Genomic DNA, 27,069 nt, shown 5'->3' on the forward strand with positions numbered 1-27,069 from the left:
TCATTTTGAAGAGATTCAGAGGACTGAGTTTCAAACCACCGCAGAGGAAGTTACGAACGTTGGCTCACAAGGAAATGTATTTTGTGTTATGGACCACACTTTAAACTCCCGCCGTAAATCTGCAGACAAAGGATTTCTACTTTCCTCTAGTAGAAAAGTTAACATTTGATGCGCATGACAATTCTAAGGAGATCTGGAATGTCCGGACATCCTTCTGTAATTTTTTTGTTTTTACTGCTGCATGACCATACCTGTGAAATACTGCAACTCTTTGGCATCTTGCCCTTGTTTTGTGTCTGTGGATGTATTTGCAGTTTCTCAGTGTACTGTTTCCGTCTGTGTTGCTGTGATCCAGAGAGTTTCATAAAATAAAGTTTGAAAAAACCACTGAGAGACAGAATTATAGAAACAGTAGCCCCTGCGAGGTACCTGGTCCTGTCCGTTGTTCCTCGCCTTCAGACTGCCATTAAGCAGGCCATTGTGGGCGCCCGGCACCTTCCTGGAGAAGACCGCCCCATCTGGCTGCTCGCGGTCCGTGTCAGTGGTTGAGCTGTCATCGCTGGGCCCCGCAGCAGGCCCACTTGACACATGACTATGATTCTCTGACTCAGAGTCAGAGCTGGAGGAGGAGCTGCTCTCCGTGACTGCTGGCTCTTCCACAGGTGCCAGCTGCAGTGAGGGCATTTCCTGGCTGAGGGCCGAGGTGCGCAAATCCGAACCCCCTTCAGGCTCACCGGAGTCCAGTGGCTGCTGTAGTTGTGGCAAAGGGTCTGTGTCACATGTCCCACAGTCTAATGTATACAGCAGGCAGGATTGTGAGCCTGCACTGCTCTCTGATGCCCCCGAATCCAGGCGGGCCCTGGTGGCAGAGTTTACACTGTGCTCAGATACTCCCAAGTCTAGACAGGCCCTTGAGACAGCGCTTACGCTGCATCCAGGAGCCTCAAAACCAAGGGTAGCTCTAGTGCTGAACCCAAAACTATTCTCCGATGCCTCAGAGTCTAGACCAGGCCTGGAGAGAGCAGACCCCAGGCTAGGGTCTGAATCACCCAAGGTCTCTCTCTGGTGCTGGGTTACTGCTCTATCAGAGTCGGTGGTGCCGGAGCCCAAGCAGTCATGAGTCCCCATGGAGCCCGAGGACTCCTCCTTCCCTAAGGTGTCCAGAACCAGCGTCATGCCTGTGGTGGAACTTCCTGTGGAACCTTTGGAAGAGGGAGACCACTTTTAGTACCAGGTCACAACTGTTGAGCCCACTGGGATGTAACTTGGCCATAAACCAGCACATAAAACACAGTAACTTTCTCACAGCAGAGCAACAGTCACGAAAACCACCTTCAAATCCTTGATCTAGAAGGGAAACTTTGCTACAATATATGTGCCAAATAAATGCTTGATCAAAACACACCCTCTTCTGCAAAAGCTGAAGGAAACAGAAGCTTTTAAACTGCAAGAATATGTATACACTATGGTAACTTAGAAAAACCTGCCTGGTTTCTGCTGTACCATTAGACTGATGTGCTGTTGTCCCCTGATTTCCAGTTGTTTACCACACTTTTCTGTCTGTGCTGAAAAGTGTTAGGTTTGGACACCAAGTTACAATGATTTACCCATTTATACAGCTGGGTAATTTTTACTGCAGCAACTCAGGACCAGTACCTTGCTCAAGGATACTGCAGCAGGAGGGAGGTGGTAAACGTGGGTCCTTTGACTGGAAGGTAATTGCAATTACTTCACTGCAATCCAGCCACTCTGGGGCCACATGCAAGACACAGTGAGCTTTTCTAGGAGAGGAAGAAGCAAGCATGCACAGGAAACGAAGGGGTGGGACAGCCATGGCGACTCAGCTGAAGGCCACCTCATCCATTCCTGCCTCTTCCCACAGGAAACTGCACTCCAAACAATAAACCCCACTTCCTCCCCCTCCTAAGAAGCCACATGCACGCACGCACGCACCACACAGGAGCCCCACGCTCCCCACACTAGAGGCGCACCAAGGAAAGAGCAGGCGTCTGAGTGGGACTACTTCACAGACTGTCCAACAAGACCTCACACACCCACGCAGGCCCAGCGTGAAAACACGGGTGCTACTCTTCCATCTTCCTGAGCGCTTTTTTCAAAGCGCCTATAGCGGCGGATGTCAGGGCGGAATGCAATTGTGCGGTGCTGCAGCATTCCAGCCGTGTGAAACCATATAATCAGCTGCAAAGGCACGGGGCCCCTGAACGGCGGGGACCGATCCGGCCGAGAGAACGTGGCCGCTCGCCCCTGTGCTCAGCCCCAGCCGATCGGCCACTTGGCAACCGGGACTCGGGCCGACACAAACCGGCACAGCTGTGGTGTGTGTGGTGTGTGTGCAGCTCGCGGTCGCAAGGAACCCTCAGTAATAAAAGGCTGCAAAGAAAACAATAGTTGGAATGACGGCCCGTGTCCACATAAATACACTGTGCGTGATTCCCCTCGGTCCCACCCTCCCTACTCCTTGGGCCTTTGCTACAAATAAGAGAGCGAAAATGTGGCTTGTTGTTTGCATTTGACTTTAAACTCCCTGAGGAATCCCACCGACATGGCACATTCCCTCTGACCGACGTCAAACGGGTCACTTCCCAAATCCCAGCATTCCCCACCTCAGCTGTGGTTTGCTGGCGAGATGGGTCCCGCAAACCCACCACCCCAGAGCCCTATTTGATCTTCATCTTCTGCCTGCTTTCCTTCTGTCTCTGTCATTCCAAATTCAGCTCTCCTGAACCAGCCCTTCCAGAGGCGCCCCAATCTCGTCCCGGTAACCGACTTCCTGCGGCTGCATGTCCTGCTGTCCCAGCAAATGGCGCTTTCCTGCCACTCCGTGTCCCTTCACAGCCCCTGCTGCTGAAAAGCCTTAATTGCTGGGCAAAGGAGGGCAGGCAAGGCACTCATGTATTTTGGGTCAGGCTGAAAGCGTTCCCTGCTTCCCAGGCCTAATTTGGGGCAGGACACTGTGTTTGAAGCATGGGGTCTCCTTTGAAGTAAAAATGTTGCGACGCGGCACCAGACTACATCCCCAAGGTGAGGAATGGACAAAAGTCCATTGTCACAGTGACTATGGCCCGACTTTGAAAATCAAATCCGAAATGTTTGACGATGGCTGATGGGACTGTAGCAGGCCTCGTAATGCTTTGCATGTACATTTGTTTTTTTTTTCCCCACATTTCCCCCCCTGCTTTCGAGACCCACACACAAACACACACACACACAAACTGGGACCTCAGTAGCCAAATACACAGTGATCTCACCACTCCTGAAGGCCTCAGCCAGGGGTTATTTCGGACTTTCTTCCGGAGGTGTGTGATGCCAAGCCAAGCAACCAAGAATCAAAATTCACCAAAGAACACGCAAATTTAAGCACGACTCCTTTATTAGAGAGTGCAAATAAGGTAAGGGGGGTTAAGAGTGACTGTAGCACCTCCAACCACGCCTCACCTCCTCACGACCTACATGGCTATGCCAAGCGGGCTTCTATTTGTGTATGGGTACAGGAAATGGAGGTGGACGGGGTGGAGCTCGAGGTACAGTGTGTATTCAGGTGTCCCACTAAGCATGGAGATGTTCTGGGCCAAGCTAAATACAACACACGCAGTAAAAGGGAAGAGTTTTGCCACAGTTTCACACACATGGCTGGGAGTAGTGCACTGTGGGGAGCTGCTATTTGTGTGACTCCCAGGTCCTACATAAATGAAAGGTCCCCTCTCCACTTGGGAGGTCATACAGCCGCATCTGGCCCCGGCACCTCAACGGCTCGCTGCTCTGGCTCTCAGCTGTGGTGACCCTGTAAGCAGTCTGAGGAAGGACTTAACTGAACTACTGGCTTCCTTGCTCTTCTTCAGTTCACCACGTTTACCTTGAAAAGCCGTGTGAAACAACGCAGACTCACTCATATCTGTCACGTCAGACTTCTTCATGCAGTAATGACATCCCATCATACGCTTTTCCACTGTGTCCTGCTGAAGCCAATATTTGCAGTCGTCATCTGATTGCTAGGCAATTCAAACTGACTGTGCCTGACATACAAGGGTTAGTCAAAATATCCAGAATCCATTGTATTCATATTTATAAACACACTGCTTTTTGATTTACCGTTTTACATTTAATAGATTTAATCCATCGGACTATTAGACTAACCACTATTTAGTGCTCGCTAGATTTGAATGATGCCGCACACAGACTTAGTCAGTAATGCAATTTACATGTTCCAGCACAGAACACAATGTGGGATCATGTGAAATAAATGCACGAGGTCACGTGAAATATTAAAAAAAAAAAAAAAAAAAAAAGTCTAATTACTTTCAGAGGTTGTGTTTTAGAGAATAAAAGGTTCATAGAAATTCAAAATATAAGACTTTAAAAGGACGTTTTTCGATTTTATTTGTTTTCAAATAAAACTATTTGTTTTCAAGGATATTTCAGTGCTGGGCTTTGCCATGTTTATTTTCCATGACTTTCCAGGTTCTGCGGGATGTGTCCTAACTCTGACGCACAAAGTTCAGCATTACCAGCAAAAGTCTCCTGCCACTTTCCAAAGACGGTGACGAATGTGAAGAGCAACTCACCTGTTTGATGGAGCTCTCTGCTCTGTGACTGCTGGCTGCGCAGTTCCCGGATCTGAGATCGAATTTGCTCGCGCTCCCCCAAGCTCTCTGCGTCAGGGTCCTGAAACAGCAAGAGCCAGAAAGCTTCATGTTGACAGCCATCAGGCTCATTTGAACACAGACACAAACACCGTGCCAAGTATACTGCAGCACCCTGGCCACCGCGACAACTCAGTGGCTCCAAATTCCAGTCGCTGCTCTCTGTCCCATGGGGCCTTGTGTTCCTGGTCAGTGGGGAGGCCAGAAGGGACGGGTGAGTTTTGTATTCCACCCTTCCACCACTTTGTACCCACTCTGGTAAAGGAGGGTACAAAATGGTTCACCATGATCTTCTTGCATGCATGCCTTTGGACCAAGAACATGAGAACATGCAAACTCTGCAAACCACAAGCCAGTGCCTGAGCTGAGAGTGAATCTGTGAGGCACCAGAACGAAACAGCACTAGAACCCAAAGGAGATGGAGATGACAGTTCACATCACTGCCACAGAGTCAACGCTTACACCACCAGCAGTAAACAGCGCTGGACTTGTTACTACAGTCCAGATCCCAGCAGGGGACACCGAAGCTGCAGAAATACAAGAATTACAAGATAGAAAGTGAACAAAACAGGTGAGAAATGGTTGAGGACTACCTTCCTGTTCCTGGGGAGCTCCTATCAGGCTTCCACCCCAACAGGAACCAGTCCCTGGGTGTGAAAGAAACAAAGAGAGCCTCACACTTGATACACCCCCTCCCCCTGTCTTTCATCTAGGATCTCAACCTGGCATATTGTGACACTACGTTTCCTTCGTACTCCTGCTGACTGAGCGCAGAACAACCACCTCCATCCACAGTCACTATATCTACATGCCATATGGTCTTTCAGTAAGGGGGTGGACCGTGGAAACGCAGGCCTGAAAAGGGCAGGAGAGGGAACCCAAGGAAAACCTGGTCCTGTATGCCTGCTGTGTTTCTTCAGGTGCTGCTGGTCAACCATCACCTTCAAGCAGCTTGCATCATTTCCTTCCCCAGCAAAGCTTTTGCTCTTACACACTGCAACATCATTTATCTCCAAACTTCCATGACTTCCAAACCAACAAGCCCATTTCAAAGGACAGATCATGTTTATGCTACTTAAAGGTGTGAATCCCTAACAGATTTTGCTGACAAAGCCCAATTCTAGATTGGAAGCTTGTTCTTCCTTCCCTGACTGACAAATAGGGAGAATTACTTTATCCCACCCAGGGCAGCTCAGCACTTTGCCAACATGTTAACTCAAAATTTGGGGCACAGACAAGTTTGCAGAAAATGCGGAGCACCGTTTCAATTAAGTTGTGATCAAAGGTGCTGGTTGGACTGGGTGCCGCAGTTCACACACCTGAGAGACAGGGAGGTGCGAGTTGCTCAATGGGTGCTTCACACCCACAGTGAGGGATTAGACACTGAAGCAATCACCATCCACCATGACCGATCAGAAGCCTTTGTCACGCTCCTCGCCTGCAGCAGACACGGCAAACAGGTGCAGACTGTCGTGGAGAACCCCGGGGTGTTTGCCACGCATCATGAGTCATCACCTGACAGCAACCACCTCGCAGCAGTCATTTTCAATGAGCTCCTGCCAAGTGGTGGAGCCTCACTGCGAGTGCTCGTTTGTACAAAACACCGGGTTTGAGAGCATCGCGCCGTTCCAAAGCCCCAGTACCGGTGCCAGGACCAGTGGTGCCCTTGGCGGGAGAAGTTTTTAACAGATCTGCCTCCCATCCTCTGACTGGGAGGACAGCAGGGTGGGGACATCTTGTGGCCCTGGAAATGGCCCATTGTTGCACCCAGTGAGCCTCACTGGACCCCCAGCAGACATCCCACACTTTTACTGTCCAACACCGAGTCCTACCCCCATCTCTCTCAGCAGACCAAGGGCTTCACTAAACACAAAATGGCCAGTGTCCTCGGCCCAGACCACAGCTAGGCGTAGCTCCTTTGGAGCCTTTCAGCAGCTCCGTTTCAAAACCCCAAAAATCCGACACTGAGGTTTTGTGAGAAGTGAGAAGATTTCAAAAGCAGAGCAAACAAGGGAGGCATCGAACCACAGCATCTATGAAAAGAATGAAATGTGCCACCATTTCAAAATAAAACAAGTGAATGACTTTCTCAAAAAAGGACACATTTCAGGCAACGCCAAAAGCAGCGGCAGCAGCTGCCGCGTGTTGTTTCGCAATGCTGCACTTCTGCAGCTCCAAGGAGGTGAAGAACCGTGGCCGTCATATCACTTCCAGATCAGGAACACACTGACAATGGAGACATTCCACAGTCCAGCGCAGGGAATGTGAGAGAGGCAATACCACACGTCACCCACAGACTCACCAAGCCCTCACCAACCACACATCTAAAGTCACCTGGTCCACAGTCATGCTTCCCTACCGCTGTTTTACTGTTGCAGCACTCATGATCATCACAACCGGAACAACTGAGATCCTGGTCCATTCTTACCCAGCGCCCATCCACTTACCTGACTCCCAGACCCTTTTTCTGCTGCCACAAAACTTTACGGAGAGACACTAATCCCAGAGGAGCGTCTCCACTTGGTGAACATGGGAGGCATCGTGACACAGCGGATCTTACCTCGTAGCCTCACACAGCTGGCATGTCCATTCCAATTCAGCTGTTGCCCGGCGCTGCCGGCACGTTTCACACTGCCGGTGCTTTCCCTTTCTTACTCTGTCCCTCACACAGACAGGCAAGCCACTCCCCCAACCCTCCCCTCCCCTCCCCTCCCCTCCCACGTCTGTCTCCCTTCCTCCCTCGCTCCACCACATGCTTCTGGCTAACTTATTAACTTTTACCGCACACACTTTTTCCTGAGACGGCTACCAGTCGCTCCACCTACTGAGTGGTTCACAGCGCTGTCTGTGTGTGAAGTTTAACAAAGAAAAAGCAACATACATGTATTCTCCAGTTCCACTGAAAAGAAAGGAGAAAAATGTAATTTTTGTTTCCAAAATAGGACTATGGGAGTATTTTCCAGATCAGCCATACTAAAAATTACAGCTTCAAACTGAGTATGTAAGAAGCTGCCTATTATGTATAAAAATGTTGCTGAGAGAGAAAGTTTCCTTATGACCACCATTAATAAGCCTGAATGAACAATAACATCTACAGTAATGTACACATAGCATACGTATATTTATATGTAACATATGAAAGAAGAGACAAAAAAAAAAAAGTGTTAAGCACAACTCAGCACAAAGGCCAGGAGGTGGATGAAAAAGATGGTCTCTGGACGGACAAACCGACTCGGACCCTGTGCAGCTCCTCACCTCAAACCCCAGGTGGCTATGCAGCACCGCATGAAGCCCAGAAAAAAACCCTTGCATCTCTTTTAATAGAGCCCAGCGGCGTCTTCCCCTGTTGTTCTTGGCACTGGTCAAAATTCAGCAGTTGCTCAAAGGTCCTTGTCTCTGCTGCTCAGCTGCCACCACCCTATCCCACTAGACAGCTCCCAGACACACACACAAGTAAGCCCCACACCCTTCCCCATTCCCCTACCTGGGGACAAGCTCATCTGGGAGGACATGCTGCAGATAGGCCAGTCTGTCCTTGCTCCGCAAACACACACGGCTGCATTGTTGGGCTGCGGATGTGCCGCCACCGGCTGTCTGCTGCAGGCCGCTTTGTTTACTCTGTTTATTAAAAGCGGGTGATCAACACTCCCTTTCATCAGTTGTGTTTGGCCCCTGGACACGCAGATGCTGGCTCACAGGAAATGCTCACGTGACCCATCTGACTAGTGCGCGCGCACACACACACGCAGACACGTACACAGATTGTCTGAGCTGTGAGGCCCCCCTGCAGACCTAGGCAAATGAACTTTAAATTTAAAGGCAATTAAAAAGCTGGACAGCATCACAAGGACTGTGATTTTCTCAAGGCTTGAGACAAACACTCTTATCAGGCAGCATTCCTCAGTCAAGCTCCAAGTGAAAAAGAACAACCTGCCATTAGATTACGCCTTTCTTTGTGTAAAGCGCAGTAAGAGTCTTCACTGCAGGGGCCACAGACAAAAAAAAACAATCACATTATCTGTGTCACATGCATACACTTTGAGATATGGATCACACACTTTTATTCTGGCTTGCTTTGAACTCACGCAAATGCTCGGTCGTGAAGCCGAAGCTCTGCGTGGCTTTGTTGCTATTCCGCTTCTCAACACTAGAGAGAAGCGAGGAGTCCGTGCACTGGAGGTGCAGCGCCTTGCATTGGATGACCGCACCCGCCAGAACAGGGTACGTTTGAATCTCACCCGTGGGCTCCAGCTAAACAAACTTCCATATCTGCGCCAGATATGTGTCTGTGTGTCTTTTCCAGGGCTGACCTGGCTGTGGCCCAGACCCAATGCCAAGTATTCTCCCCTTGCAGTGGTGGAGTGTCCTCCAAGGCTTACGTGTGCGGCTGGCGATGCCGCGTGGCCCATAAACCATCTAATGTGTTCCCAAGAAGGCGAGGGAGCAGCAGCCGCACCGAGTTGCACGTTTTTGTAGCCCCCCCCCCCGGAAAATAGGCTGAATGGAAATTTCTCTCGGGCTAACAGCATCAGCAGCTGATATTTACTAGGTGCTCTTTATTTTCTTCTTTTGTTTGACCAAAAATTAATAATTTTGTTAGTGTTCACACCTGTATCTCCAGAGGTCTAAAGAGACTGATTGCACTTTATCCTAACCATCCATATGAATATCCAAAACTTTGTTTTTCCACTCTTACATACAATCTTGTTCACCTGAATAGTATCTAAAACCAGGTGGCATGTAATTGCTTAACAGTTTACAGTGTTTTTATGGTCCTGCGAAATATGGATTTATATATGCAGGTTACTGCAGCTGGGCCCAACCCAGGGATTAATGTGTCTTCTTGCTGGTATCAACAGTCTCAGTGTGCGTGCCACCTAAAGGGTCCTGTTGGTACTGTCACCCCCCCACCCTGTGCTCACCACAGAGGTCAGGCTGCTATGGCGCTCGCTGGTCCGGTCCCTCCTGCTGAGGGCTCTCGCTTTCTCTACCGCACCTGGAGGGGAGACACACAGAGTCATGGGATTAATAAGTGCCTCTGTGTGTGCGCGCATTTGTACTGATGTCAACGTCACAGCTGCAATCATCAGGACACCCGACACGGAAGGAGGATGACTAACCTCCCTCTCATAGCACAGAAGCCCCAGACGAGTCATGGTATTTACGAGCTCCTAGCCCATGAGTCAGCAGGACGGAGGAAAGCAGACACAAACAGGCAGAGAGCGAAAGTAAAAGAATTCCATTGAACACACTCCCTCAGTGGTAATGCATTCCCTCCATCTGAACAAACTGACACCTTCCTGGAGCATCCTCACACATGTGCCGTGTCAAGCGCCATTTCCGGGACACAGCAAACCACAGCAGCCCAGCACTGAACACGCACTTATTGATAAGGGAGGAAGGAAACCTTAGAGTATTTTTCACTACAACTAACCTGGTAATAAGTAGAGGAATGTCTGTGTTACTGCGCTTTTATCAGTCCCAATTGTTTATGTAACTTGAGGACCCCAAGTATAAGATTATTTCACCAAAAAAAAAAAAAAAAAAAAAACAGCTGACTAACTGTTGGTCACACAACAGAGACGAGCCACACAGACAGGGAGTGACTGAGACAGTCCTGTGATGGCTTCAACATGCTCACGCAGGCTTGCCCTGTAGGTTCCTTACTGTTAGTCACCGCAGAGTAAGGACACTGACAGGTGCATCGAGGTGCCGACAGTTCCTTCATCACACGAGGGCTGAAAAGTCATTATTTGTTTTGTCAAATGACCATGTCCAAAACACACTCACAGTCTACAAGTGCTGACCCTAAAGCAGGGTCCTGGTGGTCCAGAGCCTGTCCCAGAAGAATAAGGCTTGAGGCTAGGCAGGGTACACCCTGAACTGGAAGCCAATCTATTGCATGGCAATCACACGCGCACAAACACGCACACACTTCCTCAAAACACTAAAATTCAAGCAGTACTGACAGTTCAGAATCCCAAGTCTGTCTGAAACATGTCTTTGGACTGTGGGGGGAAATCAGAGCACTCAGAGGAAGCAGACATAAACATGGGGAGAACGTGCAGAGAGACTGAGCAGAGATCGAAGCTACATCCAAAAGCACAACACAGGCGCTGTGAGCCCCACCAAGTTTGCCACCATGCTGCCCATGAGTGTGTACAGCTCCTCCACATTTTATTTCAGAAAAATCCAGCCCATCAAAGCATATATGGGAAGTAAAACAGTGGTATTCCTTGTGGGAGATGGATTTGGTCGAGTAGCCCTTTCTTTGTTGGTGTGACAGACTCACTCTGCAGTTCCTTGTCCCGTAGCTGGCGAATTGCAGCTCGAATCAGCTTCCTCTCCTCGTACTCACTGGTACCTCTCAGCTGGAGGGACACACACACACACACACACACAGTGTGACATCAAACAAAGACGACAAGCAGGTCAGCAGCATCACACATAGGACCACAGAGGAAGAAAGGGGTTGCAGCAGTTAGAGCCACTGCCTTGCACTCAAATGACCCAAGTTTGTGACCCACCTCCTGCAGTAGTACTACTGATCAAGAACACAACGTACTCACTATGAACTAGTACAGTAAAAATTACCCTGCAGAAATGGGCAAATAATTGTAAGCAGCTAGACAATGTAAATCACTTGGGAGAAAAGATGTAGTATAACAATAATTGGAGAACACACACTCAGACATACCATCAAGCAGAGAAGGTGAGACTGAAAGGAGAATATGCAATGTGACTCAAGGCATGACAGACACACACACAGCTGCAGTTTAGACAAAGTCAAGCAGTGTGACAGAATGCTGTAGGAATGCACGCACTGGTGCTTATTACATGTTGCACTGTAATGTGTAACAAAAGGCTGCACAACGATAAACAATCTGTGGCAGTCACTGGATGTGTGCTGGGGAAAAATGTGTGGTATGTGTATCCTATCAGGCCCACAAAGGGTACTGGACACACATGCATGTCTCGCTGAAACTCGGCACCAGTATGTACCTTTCATGCCTTGGCTGAAGGTCAAACTGGGGTACAAACAAGTCAGGGCTGTTATGTACTGTGTTATGAGCCAATATTACGCAAGAGATCTGGTAGATGAATAGTGCTTGTGATCCTTAATTTTGTGTGTCTGATGATTATCAGCACTTACGTAGTCTAACTGACATTGACACCTTGCATGTCAAACTGTAACTGTGACATAAGTGTGTTTATGTGAGACCAGTGCTTATGGTTCTCACCAGTCCAGTAAGCTCCTCAATGTCCTGGATGGCCTGCAGCTTCCCAGACAGCAAGTCCAGAGAGTCGCTGGAATCAGACCTGCCCACATGGGAACGAACACACACACACACACACACACACACACACACACACACACACAGCTGTAAGTGTATTCCCTTTAGGGCGAGTGGTTCTCCGCTTTCACTTCTGTGTAATCGATTGCACAGAAGCATCGCTTACCCCACTTATTGTATCTAGACACTTGTCACAATGTGAGATTTATTCCCATGTCTTCTACCTGCTTTGTTGTGGGTATTCTGCTGTAGAATAAGGACCAATAAACATTTTTCTATACACAATGGGTGCTCAACTTAAAAGCACAACTGCAACTGAAAATGTTTTTGCTCGATATGTGCAAAATTTGTCAGCATATGGACACTTATAGATTGTATCGATAATAAAGCCAAAAGTGTAGTAATGGAGTTATACCTCATGTTATTTACCAAGGGGTTTCTGCAGAACTGTTGGACACAGCTACAATAAATAAAACATGTTTTAAGACTGATGACAACATTACCATTATTAACTTTCACCTAAAATAATTTAAAAAGACTGAAAATAATAATTTTAATGAAAACAGCACGCGCACGCACGCACGCACGCACGCACGCACACCAGCTGAAGCCACTTGTCCCAAGAGGGGTCACAGCAGACTGGAGCCTATCCTGGCAACACAGGGAGCAAGGCTAGAATAATAATAAAATTGTTCTCCAAAACTGATTTGTTGGGGACCAGGTCATCTTTGCTCGGTCACAAACAATTTTACTTTAAAACACACATAGATGAAGAAAATGCAATTAAAAATAAAGAAAAGGAAGAATGTCTTCACAAGTTTGTAACTGGAACATTTATGACATGAGGACCCAGGGTATATGTAGAGGTTGGTGTACAGGATCAATGGAGTTGGAGCATCACACCCAGGCACAACTCTCAGGTGGAGTTCAGGGTTTATAGAGCTGTTTCTTCAGCCTCAACACGCCACCATGTGTGTGACAGGCAGACGTGCGTGAGAGAGACAGAGAGAGCGAGAGCATGAAGGGGGGGGTGTTGGTTGAGAAACCCAAGATGCCAGACAGTTTTTCTTGGCTGGGAAAAAACAGTAGCTTCTGAGAAAAGAATTCCAAAAGCCGTGGTGGAAAATGTGACCCCTTTAGGGCACGTGAAGGGGAGCGCTGCACTCCCTGGCAGACCAACATTTTTTTTTCCATCATTTTCTCCAAAAAAGTACATATTTTTCTCCAGAAAGCACGTATCCAACACATCCTTCCCCAACTCCTCCTACGCCGGCCCTCTTTTCCATGACTGAACCCTGGGCCACCCGACCCAGTGATGCGGCATCAAAACTGAGGGGAAATTTCACATTCCAACCGGAAGCTGGATTGTGTGGGATGACTAATAGAAAAGTGTGTGTATACAGTGTTACATCACACTGCCCTGTGAACCTTTGGAGAATGTTAACCATTAGAGGGAGACCTCACACACACACACACACACACACACACACACACACACACACACACACAGCAGAGGACTGCGTGATCTCCCCACAGCAGAACTGTAGCATTAGCAGCAACAGGCTGTCCATCAAGAGGGGAATTAAAGAGTGGAGCAGGATGGCTCAGAGCATGTTATGCTAGCGACTCCCACGAGGCTCAGCCTGGATGGCAGCAACAGCAAAATTATTTCTATTGGAGGCAATAAGAACATAAGACTGATAAGTGAAATAAAGACCAAGGCTCTTTCTCAGAGAGGCAGGCCCATTGTTGTCAGGTGCATTTCAGACAGCTGCAAGAAGGAAGGGGTGCTGGCAAGAGCAACGCACAGACGGAGAGCCATTGTCACTTTTTCTGTGTGTTGAAAATGGAAGAAAAGAGTTGGCAACAGCGCGTGGTGGCAGCAGCACAAAAACACTTACAGGCAGCCCTTATACATCAGGACACAGGAATGGAAATACTGCTACTCCACCCAGATGTTATCCTTATCAGCTGTGTGTGTGTGTGTGTGTTGCTGACCTGCGCCGATTCTCCTTATCTTCAAGCAGGTGCAGCGAAGTGGCCCTGAAGCGCTTGCTGGCCAGCGCCGCCTGCATCTCCTCGATCTCCCGCTGCCGCAGCTCCCGGATAGCCGACCTGATGAGCCGTCGCTCGTCCAGATTCATCGTTCCCTCCAGCTGAGAGCAAGAGAGAGACATAGCAGTATAAGAATCACACGTTAGGAAACACAAACATTTTCAGATAGAGCAATGGGTTATAATTTAGAAAACTCTTAACACCAATGAAAAACCATTTTAATAGTGAACAGAAGTGTATTTACCCACACAGAGAGCTTTAGATTGAGGCAGGCAGTTGGCAAAGTGCAGTGTGTGTTCAACTTCACACTGCATGAGTAGGATATACATCACTTTTTTCACTCAACCCCAGCTTTTCTCAAAAGCCACTTACAACATTCAGCACACATGCACAAACACAATGGTGTTTTTGTACACCCAGGGTTTGTGAAGGGTCCGGTGGTGTAACACAGAACACACTCCTGTTTCCACATCCCTTTTGACTCTTAACTGTGCTGCAGTGAACAACTTGAACTCCCAGGCTACGAGACATATTCACTGTAGTTTAAAAAACAGCAGGTGGCATAGTGGTTAGTGCTGCTATATTGCACTCAGAGGACTCGGGTTCAAATCCCATCTCCCGCTGTAGTACTCAGGTACTGTAGTGCCGTAGTTATTTTTCCTGAAGTGATACAGTTTAAATAGCCAGCTGTATAAACAGGTAAATTTATTAACCTATTTAACTGATATAAAATTGACCAGCTGGTAGCGCAGTGGTTAGACCTGCTGCCTTTGGATCCAAAGGTCACAGGTTCAATCCCCATTTCAGGCTGTAGTAACCTTGAGCAAGGTACTAACCCTAATCTGCTCCAGCAAAAATTACCCAGCTGTATAAATGAGTAGATAATTGTAAACTTAACATTCTACGTTGCTTTAAGAGAAAAGCGTCAGGAAAATGAATAAGCTTATTAAGCCATTTAGTTATAAAATTTGTGCCCAGATGCGAGAGCACTGGGGCGAGGGGGGATGTACTCCTTCGGGAACAGCAGAAAATGAGTAGCAGCTCCATGAGGACAGGCCAACAGGCACTGGCCATGAGTGTAAAAGGGGCAGGATGGTGGAGGAGCAGGGGAACAGGTCAAGAACAGCATCCAGGACACACATTCCGGCTGACTCACAAGTGACATGCCAGAGCACGGGGAAGACGGTAGAACTGGGCTGGAAAGGATCGGTTTGGGTGGCGACACTCGGTATATGTGCAACCGTGACAGCACGGGACAGACAAGGGCATGAAGGCAGTGATGAGAAAAAGAGAGAGAGAAAAAAATAGCAGATGTTGAGAGCTGACTGTTGAAAAAGCTACTGGGTTTGCCAGTAGAGAGAAACACAACGCAGGAGTTTAGCATTTAATTACTCACTGATCCAGCTGCTATGTTTCTGCAAAGCAATATACAGTGTTAAGATTCTTATGCTGATTTACCAATATACATCAAGGTAACACATACTGTACCAATTTGGGGTAAGTACCTTGATCAAGGATACTACAACAGGAGGTGGAATTAACCTGGGTCTTCTGAGTGAAAGGTGGCAGCTCTCACCACTGCACCCCTTGATGGTTCAGCAGTGACATCAACTAGGCTTTAAGGGAGTCTAACATCGAGGCACTCCAATGTGACGATCTCCACCGAGACTCACCTGACACACAACTCAGAATTCAATGTGAACGCGAAGACGAGATTTTCCAGCCAAGGCCAAATTTTCACACACACGGCAAACAAGACAGTGAAGAAATTTAAAGTTTGTTACTTCCTCTTCCGACGACCAAAGATCAAGTTTATCTTTCCTTCCCCCACCCCAAAAAAGGTTGTTAGTAACCAGCACAAAGGGTGGGAGGAAAATGGCACCAGGGTGCACTTTGCATACACACAATTCTTAGCAAGCGAGTCAAAAGCATACTTCAGCAAAAATGTCGCAATGCTGGAGTCCGTTATCCGTTAATCCCGAGCTTGTTGAAAAGAGCACGTAATTTTGTGCGATTCACTTTTACTCAAGAGGATTATCCGTACTGATTAATGCATCAAGTAAATTATAAATTACATCAGCCTTAAGCTTTCTCACTGCCCTCCTTTTCCCAACTGAATCAGTGTCATTTTGTGCAAATCTCAATCTGTTATACCCTTGTGACCAGATTAAATTACATTGACTGATTTATTTAGAAGACTCTTTCCTCCAAAGTGGCGTACAACTCCGAGTAAACAAAGTGCATTTCACCACAAGGTGCTTTAGATTCAGACACATGGCTGTTGAAGCACAGCCATTGTGTCCAGTAAAACTGGCGCACATCACAACTGACTGGAAATTCGAAGGTAACCCCGACAACATGGGGTAGCTGTTGAGAAGGAAGATACAACAGAATTCTTGTTAACGATCGATGCAACATACTTGTGGCTCACTATTCACTTGCTCTCACTCGATTTTACGTGTCCTGGTTTCCTGGTCAGGATTGTGGCAATCTGGAGCACCCAGAGTGCCCACTTCACCTCAGCTGCATGTCTTTGGATTGTGGGAGGAAACCAGAGCACCTGGAGGAAACCCATGCAGACATGGAGAGATCATGGAAACTCCACACAGTCTGAACCGGATTCAAACCTACACCACAACAGCACAGGCTCTGTGAGGCAGCAGTGCTGCTACCGCTACACCTGCTCACTGTTCGGTGTGTGATACTTTGAGTGTGTCACTACATGTGTTCCTGGAGAATGTCCACAAACTGAATGCAGCGTACTGACACACTAGAATCACTTCTGCATTCAGTCATGTGCCTCCTGAGCTGATATTCAAATGCCTGCAGCTCTCTTGTTTATATATGAGAGAGAGGGGAAGATGTACCCCCCAGGTACACAAACAGGCCTAGATAATACTCTTACCAGAGTGTAGTAACTGATTAGCAAGTCTGATTACACTTGGGCAAATACCATAGGGATTCACCTTTTCACTTTAACCAGGAGCAGAACAAAAGGAGGGACAATCCGTAAGAACTATTAATTACAAAATAATATTAGCCAATAATTAATTGCCCCTCTAACAACTTCAGGGCACCCACACCCAACCTAGCTGAAAGCAAGCATTCATCACCAAGGAGTTTCCAAAGAGGACCAAACAGGCCGATTCACCATGGAGCTCCTTTCAGAAGGTCAGGATCGAGAGATGTTACCAGGTTCAAAAGAGACTGCCAATCGAATGCAACCTGAGCATGTCGGGAAAATGAAATACATTTAAATAACAGCAATGCAAGATGCCAACGGCCACAGCTGGCACAGGAAGGCAATAAAGGATGACAGTGTAAATAAACGACGCCTTTTCCTGGAGTTCGGCCAACATAAATGGTGCCGAAAACCGTTAGTGGGCCTGGCGAAAAGACACGGAAAGGGCCACAGCACATGGGCTCACTGCGTCGCACCAAGGGACAAACACATAATTCACCCTCTGCCTAATAACAGTTCATAACTGCCACCGGGGTAAAACAAGGAACCTACTGTTAGGGCAACAGGGCAATAAAACTGCATGGAGCAGGAGGCCATCTGAGCCCACAGTCCAAAGAACAGGTTCCACCAGCATGAGAATCCCACGCTACCATTGGCTCCCGAGGGGCTTTTTTTTCGAGCCGTTGGCTAAGGCCTATGCTTACTATGAGAGTCACCATGAAATGTATATTGTAGACAACCAGAGTAACAACTTTACCCACATTTACACGCATATGTAGATTACTGCAGTCACATTCCTAAGAGTGATTTTATTTACTTCCAGTTATTCCAGTGTCTTGTGTCCCTGTGTTATCAGTGTACTGCTCTGCCTTTGTGCACTTACTTTTCTTTAGAATTAATAAACTGCAATTTATATATATAAATATGTAACTGGCATTTGTTTTCCTTTCAAAAGCAACTATGTACTTCCTATCACATTGACAGTCTCAACCAACCTCAACCATCAATTAAGGTAAGCGTAACACCACACCTGAAATAGCACACTCCATACTACTACCACCATTATTATTCATTCAGCCATTTTTTTCTTCCAAAAAAAACTCAGTGTGAGGCTACAATTATTCATCCATTTACACAACTGGGCAATTTTACTGGAGCAAATCAGAGTAAGGACCTTGCTCAAGCACACAACCACACAACATGGAATTTGAACCTAGTAGCGTCACTGAACACTGCTGCCTCCCCCACTTTTCTATCAATCCACCCCCCCCAAATCAGCCAACAGAAAAACTATGTTCACTGAGTGGAAGGAAATCAAAATGTGAAACATGTCTAATGAGACCAAGGTGTTGATCGTGAAACCACCCCCTCTCTCACGTTGCTGCAGCCCTCAAATCAACACTGGCCCTAAAATTTCCTGATCAGTTTGGAGTCCTACACAGGGCAGCATAAGAGCAACATGCAGCAGGCAACTAATATGTCACATCACACAAGTGAAATCTTTCTCTACAGCCACACTCTTGATACAACAGATAAAATAACATTGGCACCACAGGAAGCATGCTCCCTAGAACCGTGTGTGCCAAACTAACAGTTTTTCTGGTTCCAAAAATATTTCTGACTGCTGTGTCATCAAAAACACTCATAAATTATGCTCAAACTTTATATGGTAAAAAAATATGGTGAAAGCTGGGAAGAACCAAAATTTTAACCCAACATTTTCACAGCCATATTTCGACTTAATGACATGCAATCTCTGCCCACAGTTCAGTGTCAACCCATCCCAAGCGTCCTTCCCATCACATTCCCCTGAAAACCAAACCTGGAGAAATGAGCCCAAGCCCATGACTCCAAGAAGATGTGGTGCAGCATTTCAGTCCAGAAGCACAGTAAAAGCAAGAAACAAGACTGTTTGACTGCACTGCATCTTCACTCACATCTCTGAATTCTGTGGCAGACGGTAGTCTGATAGCTACCAAATGGAGACATGTGGGTCCAACTGGGCTTATCCTGCACAGCCTGGTATGTTTCCGACAACCACAGTGCAAGTTATCGAAGGCCGTCAGGTTCAGTCACCTCACAGCACTTGAGTCCTCAGGCAAGAGCTTGGTCCTGTTGACTCCCAAACTGAGAAGAGATGCAGTTCACTTGCTCAGGATCTCACTCTCCCACCATGACCACAGCAAGCTCTGTGAGATCAACAAGTAGCAGGTGCTTTCAGATTTAGCCTCAAAGCATAGAAAAGAACTGAACACCAGGACAGGTTTCCTACAGAATGGATGGATGGACATATAGAGAAAACTTTACTGATCCTGAAAGAAACTGCCCTGTTACCCATCTCTTGCTTTTTCATAGCTTTTCCCAGCTGCTCTACCTTTACATTTATTGATCTGATGATGTTCCCCAACTCAGAGTAAACAAAAGTGATTCTAACAACATCAGAGGGGCTTATACACACACACACACACACACACACACACACACACACACACACACACACAATCACTGAATCACTCCTTGTTTATTCCATATGGTTGTTTTCATAGTGCACACACCCACACACATTCTAGTAGCTGCCCATACAAGTGTGGAAAAAAAAAAAACAGGTAGATAAGAAATAGTGAGTGGTTGAAGAACTGATTTATGAAGGTTTTGGGAGCCCAAGGGGAAACGGATGGACTTTGAGACACATCTTGAATGCTGGAAAGGAGTCCGCAGTCCTGAGGGAAAGTAGCAGCTCATTTCATCACACGTAGGACAAAATCAAGAACCCATGGACTTTTGATAAGAGGGACTACCAGGTGTACAGAGATGGGAGAGTGTAGATTGTTAGCAAACCAAACCGTGCTGGAAACCAATAAGCTGCAAGCTCCACCAGAAGACAGCCTGCTGTAAGTGTCAAACAGGAATAACCCACTGAATGTCCTACCAATCAAGGCCCAACAACTGCTAGGCCTTGCTGCGGCTCGATCTACGCTTTAATAAAGAAACACCAAGGAAGCCGCACGTCAGTGCTCTGAGCTTCTTGGCAACAACAAGTTGACAGCTGCGCTGACATTTAAATTTGCATGTATTCATTTAGCAAACACTTTTCTCCAAAGTGACATATAATGATTATTATGTAGTATTTAGGTGACATCTTTATTCGAGGGACTCATTGCTATATACAATAGACAGACACTTTATTGATCCCCAGGGGGAATTCAGTGTCTGTCTTACACTTAACTCCCTAAAATCGTTCACCCATCTACATAGCAGAGCACTGTAACACACACACACACACACACACACACACAAAAAAGTACAGGCAATTCAAACTTTCAAGTTTGGATGAAATACATCTTTGAATTGTCCGGGAAACAAGCACTCCCAAAGGAAACTGGAAGGATTGCCTGTCACCCCAAAAACTCCTGTGATGTACCACTGAGGAGAACAATTTTGTATTAGGTGTTAAGGAAAAGAATGACATTTGCTAAGGAGAAGAATCCCACATTTGGCATGTGTCAAACACATAAACGGACAGCGGTACGAGGACTGATTAGGAGAGCAAGGACAGTTGGCTTCAGGAACAGGGAGGGGTACAATCCACGGTGACAGCCTAACTCGAGCGTCAGTGGGAACAAGGGAAGGGGTGTGGCTCCAAAGCTCCCAGAAGGACCTCATAAATGACTCAGAGGTCATCCGTCAGCCCGAAAACCACATTTGCCCTTATTAGGAGAGGAGCAGTGAGCTGTTCAAGTACAGAAATACAGTCAACAGAGAGAAAGTCTGAATCGAAGAACAAGGTGAAGGGGGGACACTGAGCGAAAGTACAGGACACAGGCAAGTGGGGTGGGAAACAATGTATGGAACGATAAGAGAAAGACAGACGAAGACACAGGAAGTCATGTCATCGCAATGCCATTGTTGTTATATGACACTTAATCACTTTGGCACAATTCCACAATATTTCATTCCAAAAGCAAACTGGGTCAACTGAAAGGAGAAGAACCGATAGATACTGCTAATAAATAAAAGGCTATGAATAGCACCTTTGAGTGACATGGCCAAAAAAAACAAAAAAAATAAATAAATGTATATGTAAATAGGTTAAATTAGATGTGGCGGAATTATAAATTCTTCATACACACCATTTTTTCAAAAAAAACAGAAAAATCCAGAGAGTAGCGGACTAAAAGTTTATGGCAAACGTTTTTATTGGGTGATGTGTTCAGTGTGACAAGCTGAATTTCAATTAATGTAGCTGAGCTAAAGATTCATACAAAGTGATAAAATATGCTTGAGCACTGTAGCATAACCTGGTACAGTGGATCCCTGGTTAACAACCGCACTGGTTAAGGTCCTTTCAGCTAACATCTTGCCCTCTGTAGTTAGTGATTAATTTGGTTAACATGGTCATCTTAGCGTCCTGCCACCTGGGCTGAAGGAGCCCAGACTGCCGGGACTCCATCCAGCCAATCAGCACGCAGCAGCCCCTACCCTCAGCCAATCAGATTTATTTCATTTTCTATCAGCTCCTCAGTCAAGTCAGACCTGATCGGCTTCAAGGCAAGACAGATACGAGTGAATTTAGGTTCATGAAGTTTTACACACACTGTGTGTTGCTGGTTTAGGCTCCGGCTCGCCGCGACCCTGCTTGGGACAAGCGGTTTCAGACTGTGTGTGTATGTGTGTGAAGTTTTACAGCTTAAAGTAATTTTTGTCACTTTATATTACTGGAACAAAAAGCAGCTGGGCTGAGATATATGGTTTGTCACAGCACTTAACTAAAATTAATGTGTGGGCTCTGGGTTCTTTGTTAAAGTTCATCTGTAGCCGAAAAAACTGTTCAAGGCATCTGGGACTTGTGTTATGGGTATGTCCTTATGATTTAGAATGCGATGTGATCATTTTTGCGAAACAGCTCTTGACATGCTGGAACATAACATTCATGATGCAATCTTTGTGTGTGTACATACACATCCCACAAACTTCCTCCTCTTCCTCCAGACCCTGATCTGCTCATCTCCTTTATGACGCTGCTCCACTTGCAGTTAAAACAGCAGTGTCTGGGGTAGTCCTGATAGCTTCTTTCAAATGCAGGAAGTCAAGCGGTCAACTGGTGTCATGACCTGTGACCATTCAGAAAATTTTATGCCTACAGCAAATTCAGAACAAGTACAGTATGATACTATGACAGGAAGTTCCAGCCCCAGACATTGATTCCAGCGCTGTCATCGGGAAACACAGCCCCAGGCTTAACACCGGTCTTACACACCATTGGATCAGAAATGAAACATTACCTCCTGAACATGATTTCTTTACTATTCTTAAAATTAACCAAGTCCAATCCACATTAATTATCTTTAATTTTATGATCATTATAGTTTTCCGACTTACTGTGCTTTTGTACGCAGTCAGCAAAACGCACACTAATTTATACTTTTTTTTTGCTTGAAATCAGATACTGTTCCTAAGAGCAATAGCTTGAAAATTGCATGATACAAAAGTATTCTGATACAGGAATAGCTACTGTATTTCACATTACATTGGCACAGACACAAATAATATACTTTGTCTTATTCAGCTATTTTAAAGTTCTTGAAGAACAAAGATCATCACAACCTAGAAAAGTAAAAGCTTCCTTTGACAAGAACTGACAGGCCATAGGAAAATTTCTGCATTCTGCAAGATGACCAACCCAGAGCTACAAAAACTCATATCCTCAAGGATCAATGTCTTCCTTTCTTCATAACATTGACAACACCACATAGTCTATGTTTATTCAGTTAGCTGACACTTTTCTCCAAAGCAACTTACTATGTTACGCTAATTACTATAATTCACCCATTTATACAGTGGGGTAAATTTACTGGAGCAATTTCAAGTAAGTACCTTGCTCAAGAGTACTACAGCTGGAGGTGGGATTCGAACCAGTAACCTTTGGCTCCAAAGCTAGAAGCTCTCGCCACTACACTGGACACCAACTGGACACTGCTAATAAGAGCTCTCATAAAAGCAATCCAGAACGTAATTAAATTAACAGAAAAATTACTCGGCCGCACATGGCAAAACATCAAATGGCAGCAGAGAAGATAAAAGTGAAAACAAACCATTGACACATCGAGTAAGAAGCCAGCTGAAACAATACGAGGAAATGCTCCTCTTTGCAAGTCCTCCAATATCCCACGCAACCTCCACACCTCTACTCCTATTATAGATATTCTGTGACATACTTTAAAATGCCTGTTTTTCCTTATTAGCTCTGAGCTTTATGAAGGGATACAGAATCTTTGTCAAGAGAATATGGTGTCAAACACGCCACACTGTAGGAACAGAAAATTACACAATGTTATAATTTGTTTATTCTTGGAGAGAGGCATGTAGAAGTGTATACGCAATTGCCCTTCCTGTCTCAACCCATCCCAGAGCTACGCAAGTTCGCTCAAGTATTCGTGTTTGTTCCTCCTACAGGATGCTTTCAGCAGAGCCTGTGCAGGACAGGAGGCCAGCTGCGTGTAGGGAATAGATGGTGCAAGTGAAGGATGGGTGGAGAAGAAAGGGACTAATGCTATGAGAGTGGAGATAAACATTGAGGAGGGAGGAAGAACACAAGTGAACAATAATCTAACGAAGACACCATGCCAAGGACACACTCACTCTCTCATTCCCTTAATATTAACTACATTCTCACAGAATTTAACCCACTTCCAAAGCAAGGTATTTTCAAACGGAGCAATTCAGCATAAGCACCTTCATCAATGATACTACAGCAGGAACCGGGATTCAAACCAACAGCCTTCAGGTTACATGTCTATGCCCTTTACCATTAAACTACTTGGTGTGCCCTTATCAGACAAGATGGGTTTAAGATCCCTCTCCGCTCTTTGACACAGCTTCTGTTCAACACCTTACTTACATTTTCTACATCGTATTTAGACCCCTCCCTGGCACCACCAAGTAGCACAGTGGTTACGACTGCAATCAGCCACTTTGTATCTCACTCCAGCTTAAGTATGCTTGACCAAGGTACTTACCTGGAACTGAGGTTAACACTACTATGCTCTTATAAATATAGTTCATTATTAGTGGTTCAGGTTCAATATACAATCAGTAACATTTCAAGCTGCTTTTAATAAAGGCAATATGAAAATAGTTCTTCCATTTCTTTAAACACTGAAGTCCACAATATTGACATATCTTCACTTCAGTTTTACCAATGTGCACGGTATTTATTTTTCAAAAAGAACACCTAGCTAGCAAGCATAATAGTAATATTATATTGTTCATAATTAAAAGATATATACACACACACACACACACACACACACACACACACACACACACACACACACCCTGTAACCCAACACTGACACGGCCTGTTTAGAGGGAGGATTCATGAGAATAAAGGTTGACAAGTGAGAATAAAACCTTATCGAAATGCCCCTACTGGGACAACGCATGTGTTGTGACATTTTCCCCACAGCAGATAAAACAAGTGTATTATTGTGCCATAACTGGCAATATTTGAGGTTATTCTGGAGGTCACAGCCTAAATCTGCTGCCCAAACCAAAGAGCATTTTCTTTTTGGAACTGGTGGAGAATGTGTTTTCCTACTAATTCCAGACAAGCTGAAACACACTCTAATGTTACTGCTTATTTGGTTCTCGAGAGAACCCGATATAACCAATCCACACACACACACACACACACACACACACACACACACACACACACACGCTCAACCTTTCCAGTCATATGAGCTCTTTAGGAGCTTTATGGTAAACAATGGGACTACCTAAATGCTATCCTGGCACAAGTGGATACACTCACTGTGTGGTGGAACGTAGCCCTTCTCACCAAGGAAAGACTGTTTGACATGCTACACACAGCACCTGAGACTTTACTGTACAAAAAAGCAAACAGAGAAGGAAAATCCAGATGTGTGGAAGCCTTGAGGTAAAAGAAAAACAACCACACCCACAGATACCTTGTGTTTCTATTAAACAGTCTTAACTGAAATAACAGTAGCCAGTGTGTAAACTGTGAGATTTGTATTAAGGTTTCCAGCAACTAACCAATCCCTTCTTGGAATATTTTCCACTTGCTTGTATAATCGACATACAATATTATCAGGCTTGAAACATTTCAAAGCCTCTGGTACTATGAGGGAACATATGAACTACTTTTGAACTACTAATATGAACTACTATTCCTCTCACTTGTGGAAAACACCACTGACAAGTTTAGTGCAACACACTCAGGTCAGACACAAAACATACATTCTTACATACATGTCAATCTTGTACTCGAGAGCACTGTTCTACACAACATTTTCAGGAATGTATTCAGCTGAGTGAATTATTCTGGAGAGACCATATTTGACTAATTCAAAGCAAAACACTACAGCCAAATATTTCTGCAAAATAGGTCATATTTATTCAGACATTTTCTTGCTAACGTAAGCAGACATTAAAAATAGATACGTAGTATTTATAAATTACGGCACTGCTTTTTTTTGCCTACTGGATGGCCATTTTTAGTTATTGTTTGTGTTTTCATTTCCTGCCCTCCACAAACTCAGAGCTCAGTCTTATCTCACTGTATTCAGCCCCAATGAACAGAGCCAGATGAGACTTCACAAGGGCGGTCCAGCAGAACCACGCAGTACAGACCATGCCCAGATGAGCCCTGCAGATGTCCAGGAACAGGTCCAACGGAAGGTGAAAAGACCAGTACAAGGGAGAGGGGGAGCACATCACACCCAAAATTTAAAGGGAGCCGAGAGGGGTATTCTGGCTCTTTTCCAACACTGAACATGAAGCCCCTCTCACTTGTGGAAAACACCACTGACAAGTTTAGTGCAACACACTCAGGTCAGACACATAAGTGTGTTTAATTGTGCAACGACAAACTCCCTTTTTCGATCATGTTTTACACTGTATTCCGAAATCGGAGACCTGTCCCATTTTGAAACTGGCCACTTCCAAACCACATCCTGTGTCTGGTTTGACTCGCCTTCACAAACCAACATATTATTCCGTAACATTCATCAAGGTGAAACAAACATCTCCAACTTTGGAAATGAACTCAGACGCAGTTCGCATGTGGACTGAGTTGAGATATCCTGCCCAATTTTCATCTGCTGGTGGAAAAGCTGCTACATTTAAGATTATTTGTTTGGATCACTGGAAATCTGATTTGTTTGTACGGGACCAAATAATGAGAGAACTACTCATTTTATCCCTTAATCGTGGAATGCAGGAATGTTTTAACCAAGCATGACTTCTCAAAATTCTTTTGCTAGTGCTGGAGCTAAATGCTAACACCTCAGAATTCCTCTCTGGGGTGGGAGGGAGGAAAAAAAAACAAAAAAACAAAAAAAACATGTAAAGTCTTGAAAGCTTGATACAAATATTTCAGAGCACAAAGAAAATGACAAAATATTTGCTGTCAAGTTGAGATATGATGAGATATTGAAATGTGACTGGCCTTTTATGAGGGGGTATGTAGAGCAGAACGGAATTCTGGAACGCCACGCGTTCAGTGATGCAATGTCTCTGCTTACCCTGGTCACCCATGTAAAGATGTCGAGAACTGACCTTTGCACTAAAATGTGTGACTTATCAGAGCAATTTCTTTCTGCAAGTTGGAGGGAGGAGCTCAAGAAGGCAAACAGCATAACAATCATATAAGATGTGCTGTGCGTGTTACTGTAAAGGCAGTTTTCACTATTTACGCACAGGGTTCCCTCGTAGAACAAATGTTCCTTTAAGAAGAAATCATATTTACGAGCAAATACAACATGCACAGTAAAATCTGCATGAGGAGCTATGAGCTTTGGAGGACCAGAAGCACAACAGAACAGAAATTAAAATTCAGAAAACAAACCTTGGTGGCATCAAGCACTACAAGGCAAACAGTCCCCCCCCCCCCATCCCAGGGGGGGTGCGGCTTCTCCTGTGCTTCTTAGTTGTCTCGGTCATGTGCCTGCTTGCAAACTACGCAGAAATCTTGTACATCTTTATCACCTCTCTTAATAATAAGCCTTTTAAAGCACGTTTTCTGATCATTATTACTGAATCCAACTTAACAGCACCCACCTGTAGTTACCCA

General features: G+C 45.6%; 1 protein-coding gene across 4 annotated transcripts in view; it reads right to left on the reverse strand.

Moving 5' to 3' along the window:
• smtnb (smoothelin b) overlaps positions 1 to 27,069 on the reverse strand; it is a 64,139-nt gene that overhangs the window by 29,840 nt on the left and 7,230 nt on the right. For 2 of the 4 annotated variants that reach the window (XM_018749020.2, XM_018749019.2), the window contains exons 2-7: positions 13,955 to 14,112; positions 11,903 to 11,981; positions 10,954 to 11,032; positions 9,584 to 9,657; positions 4,584 to 4,683; positions 430 to 1,202 (exon numbers count right to left, since the gene is read on the reverse strand). In XM_018749020.2, the coding sequence (XP_018604536.2) occupies positions 430 to 1,202; positions 4,584 to 4,683; positions 9,584 to 9,657; positions 10,954 to 11,032; positions 11,903 to 11,981; positions 13,955 to 14,112 (1,263 nt within the window). Of the gene's footprint in view, positions 1 to 429; positions 1,203 to 4,583; positions 4,684 to 7,221; positions 7,318 to 9,583; positions 9,658 to 10,953; positions 11,033 to 11,902; positions 11,982 to 13,954; positions 14,113 to 23,065; positions 23,126 to 27,069 lie in introns of those variants that run through there. The other 2 variants (XM_018749021.2, XM_018749022.2) reach the window with 2 other exon arrangements.

The sequence above is a fragment of the Scleropages formosus genome, chromosome 19 (genome assembly GCF_900964775.1).
Source record: "Scleropages formosus chromosome 19, fSclFor1.1, whole genome shotgun sequence".
Classification (NCBI taxonomy): domain Eukaryota; kingdom Metazoa; phylum Chordata; class Actinopteri; order Osteoglossiformes; family Osteoglossidae; genus Scleropages; species Scleropages formosus.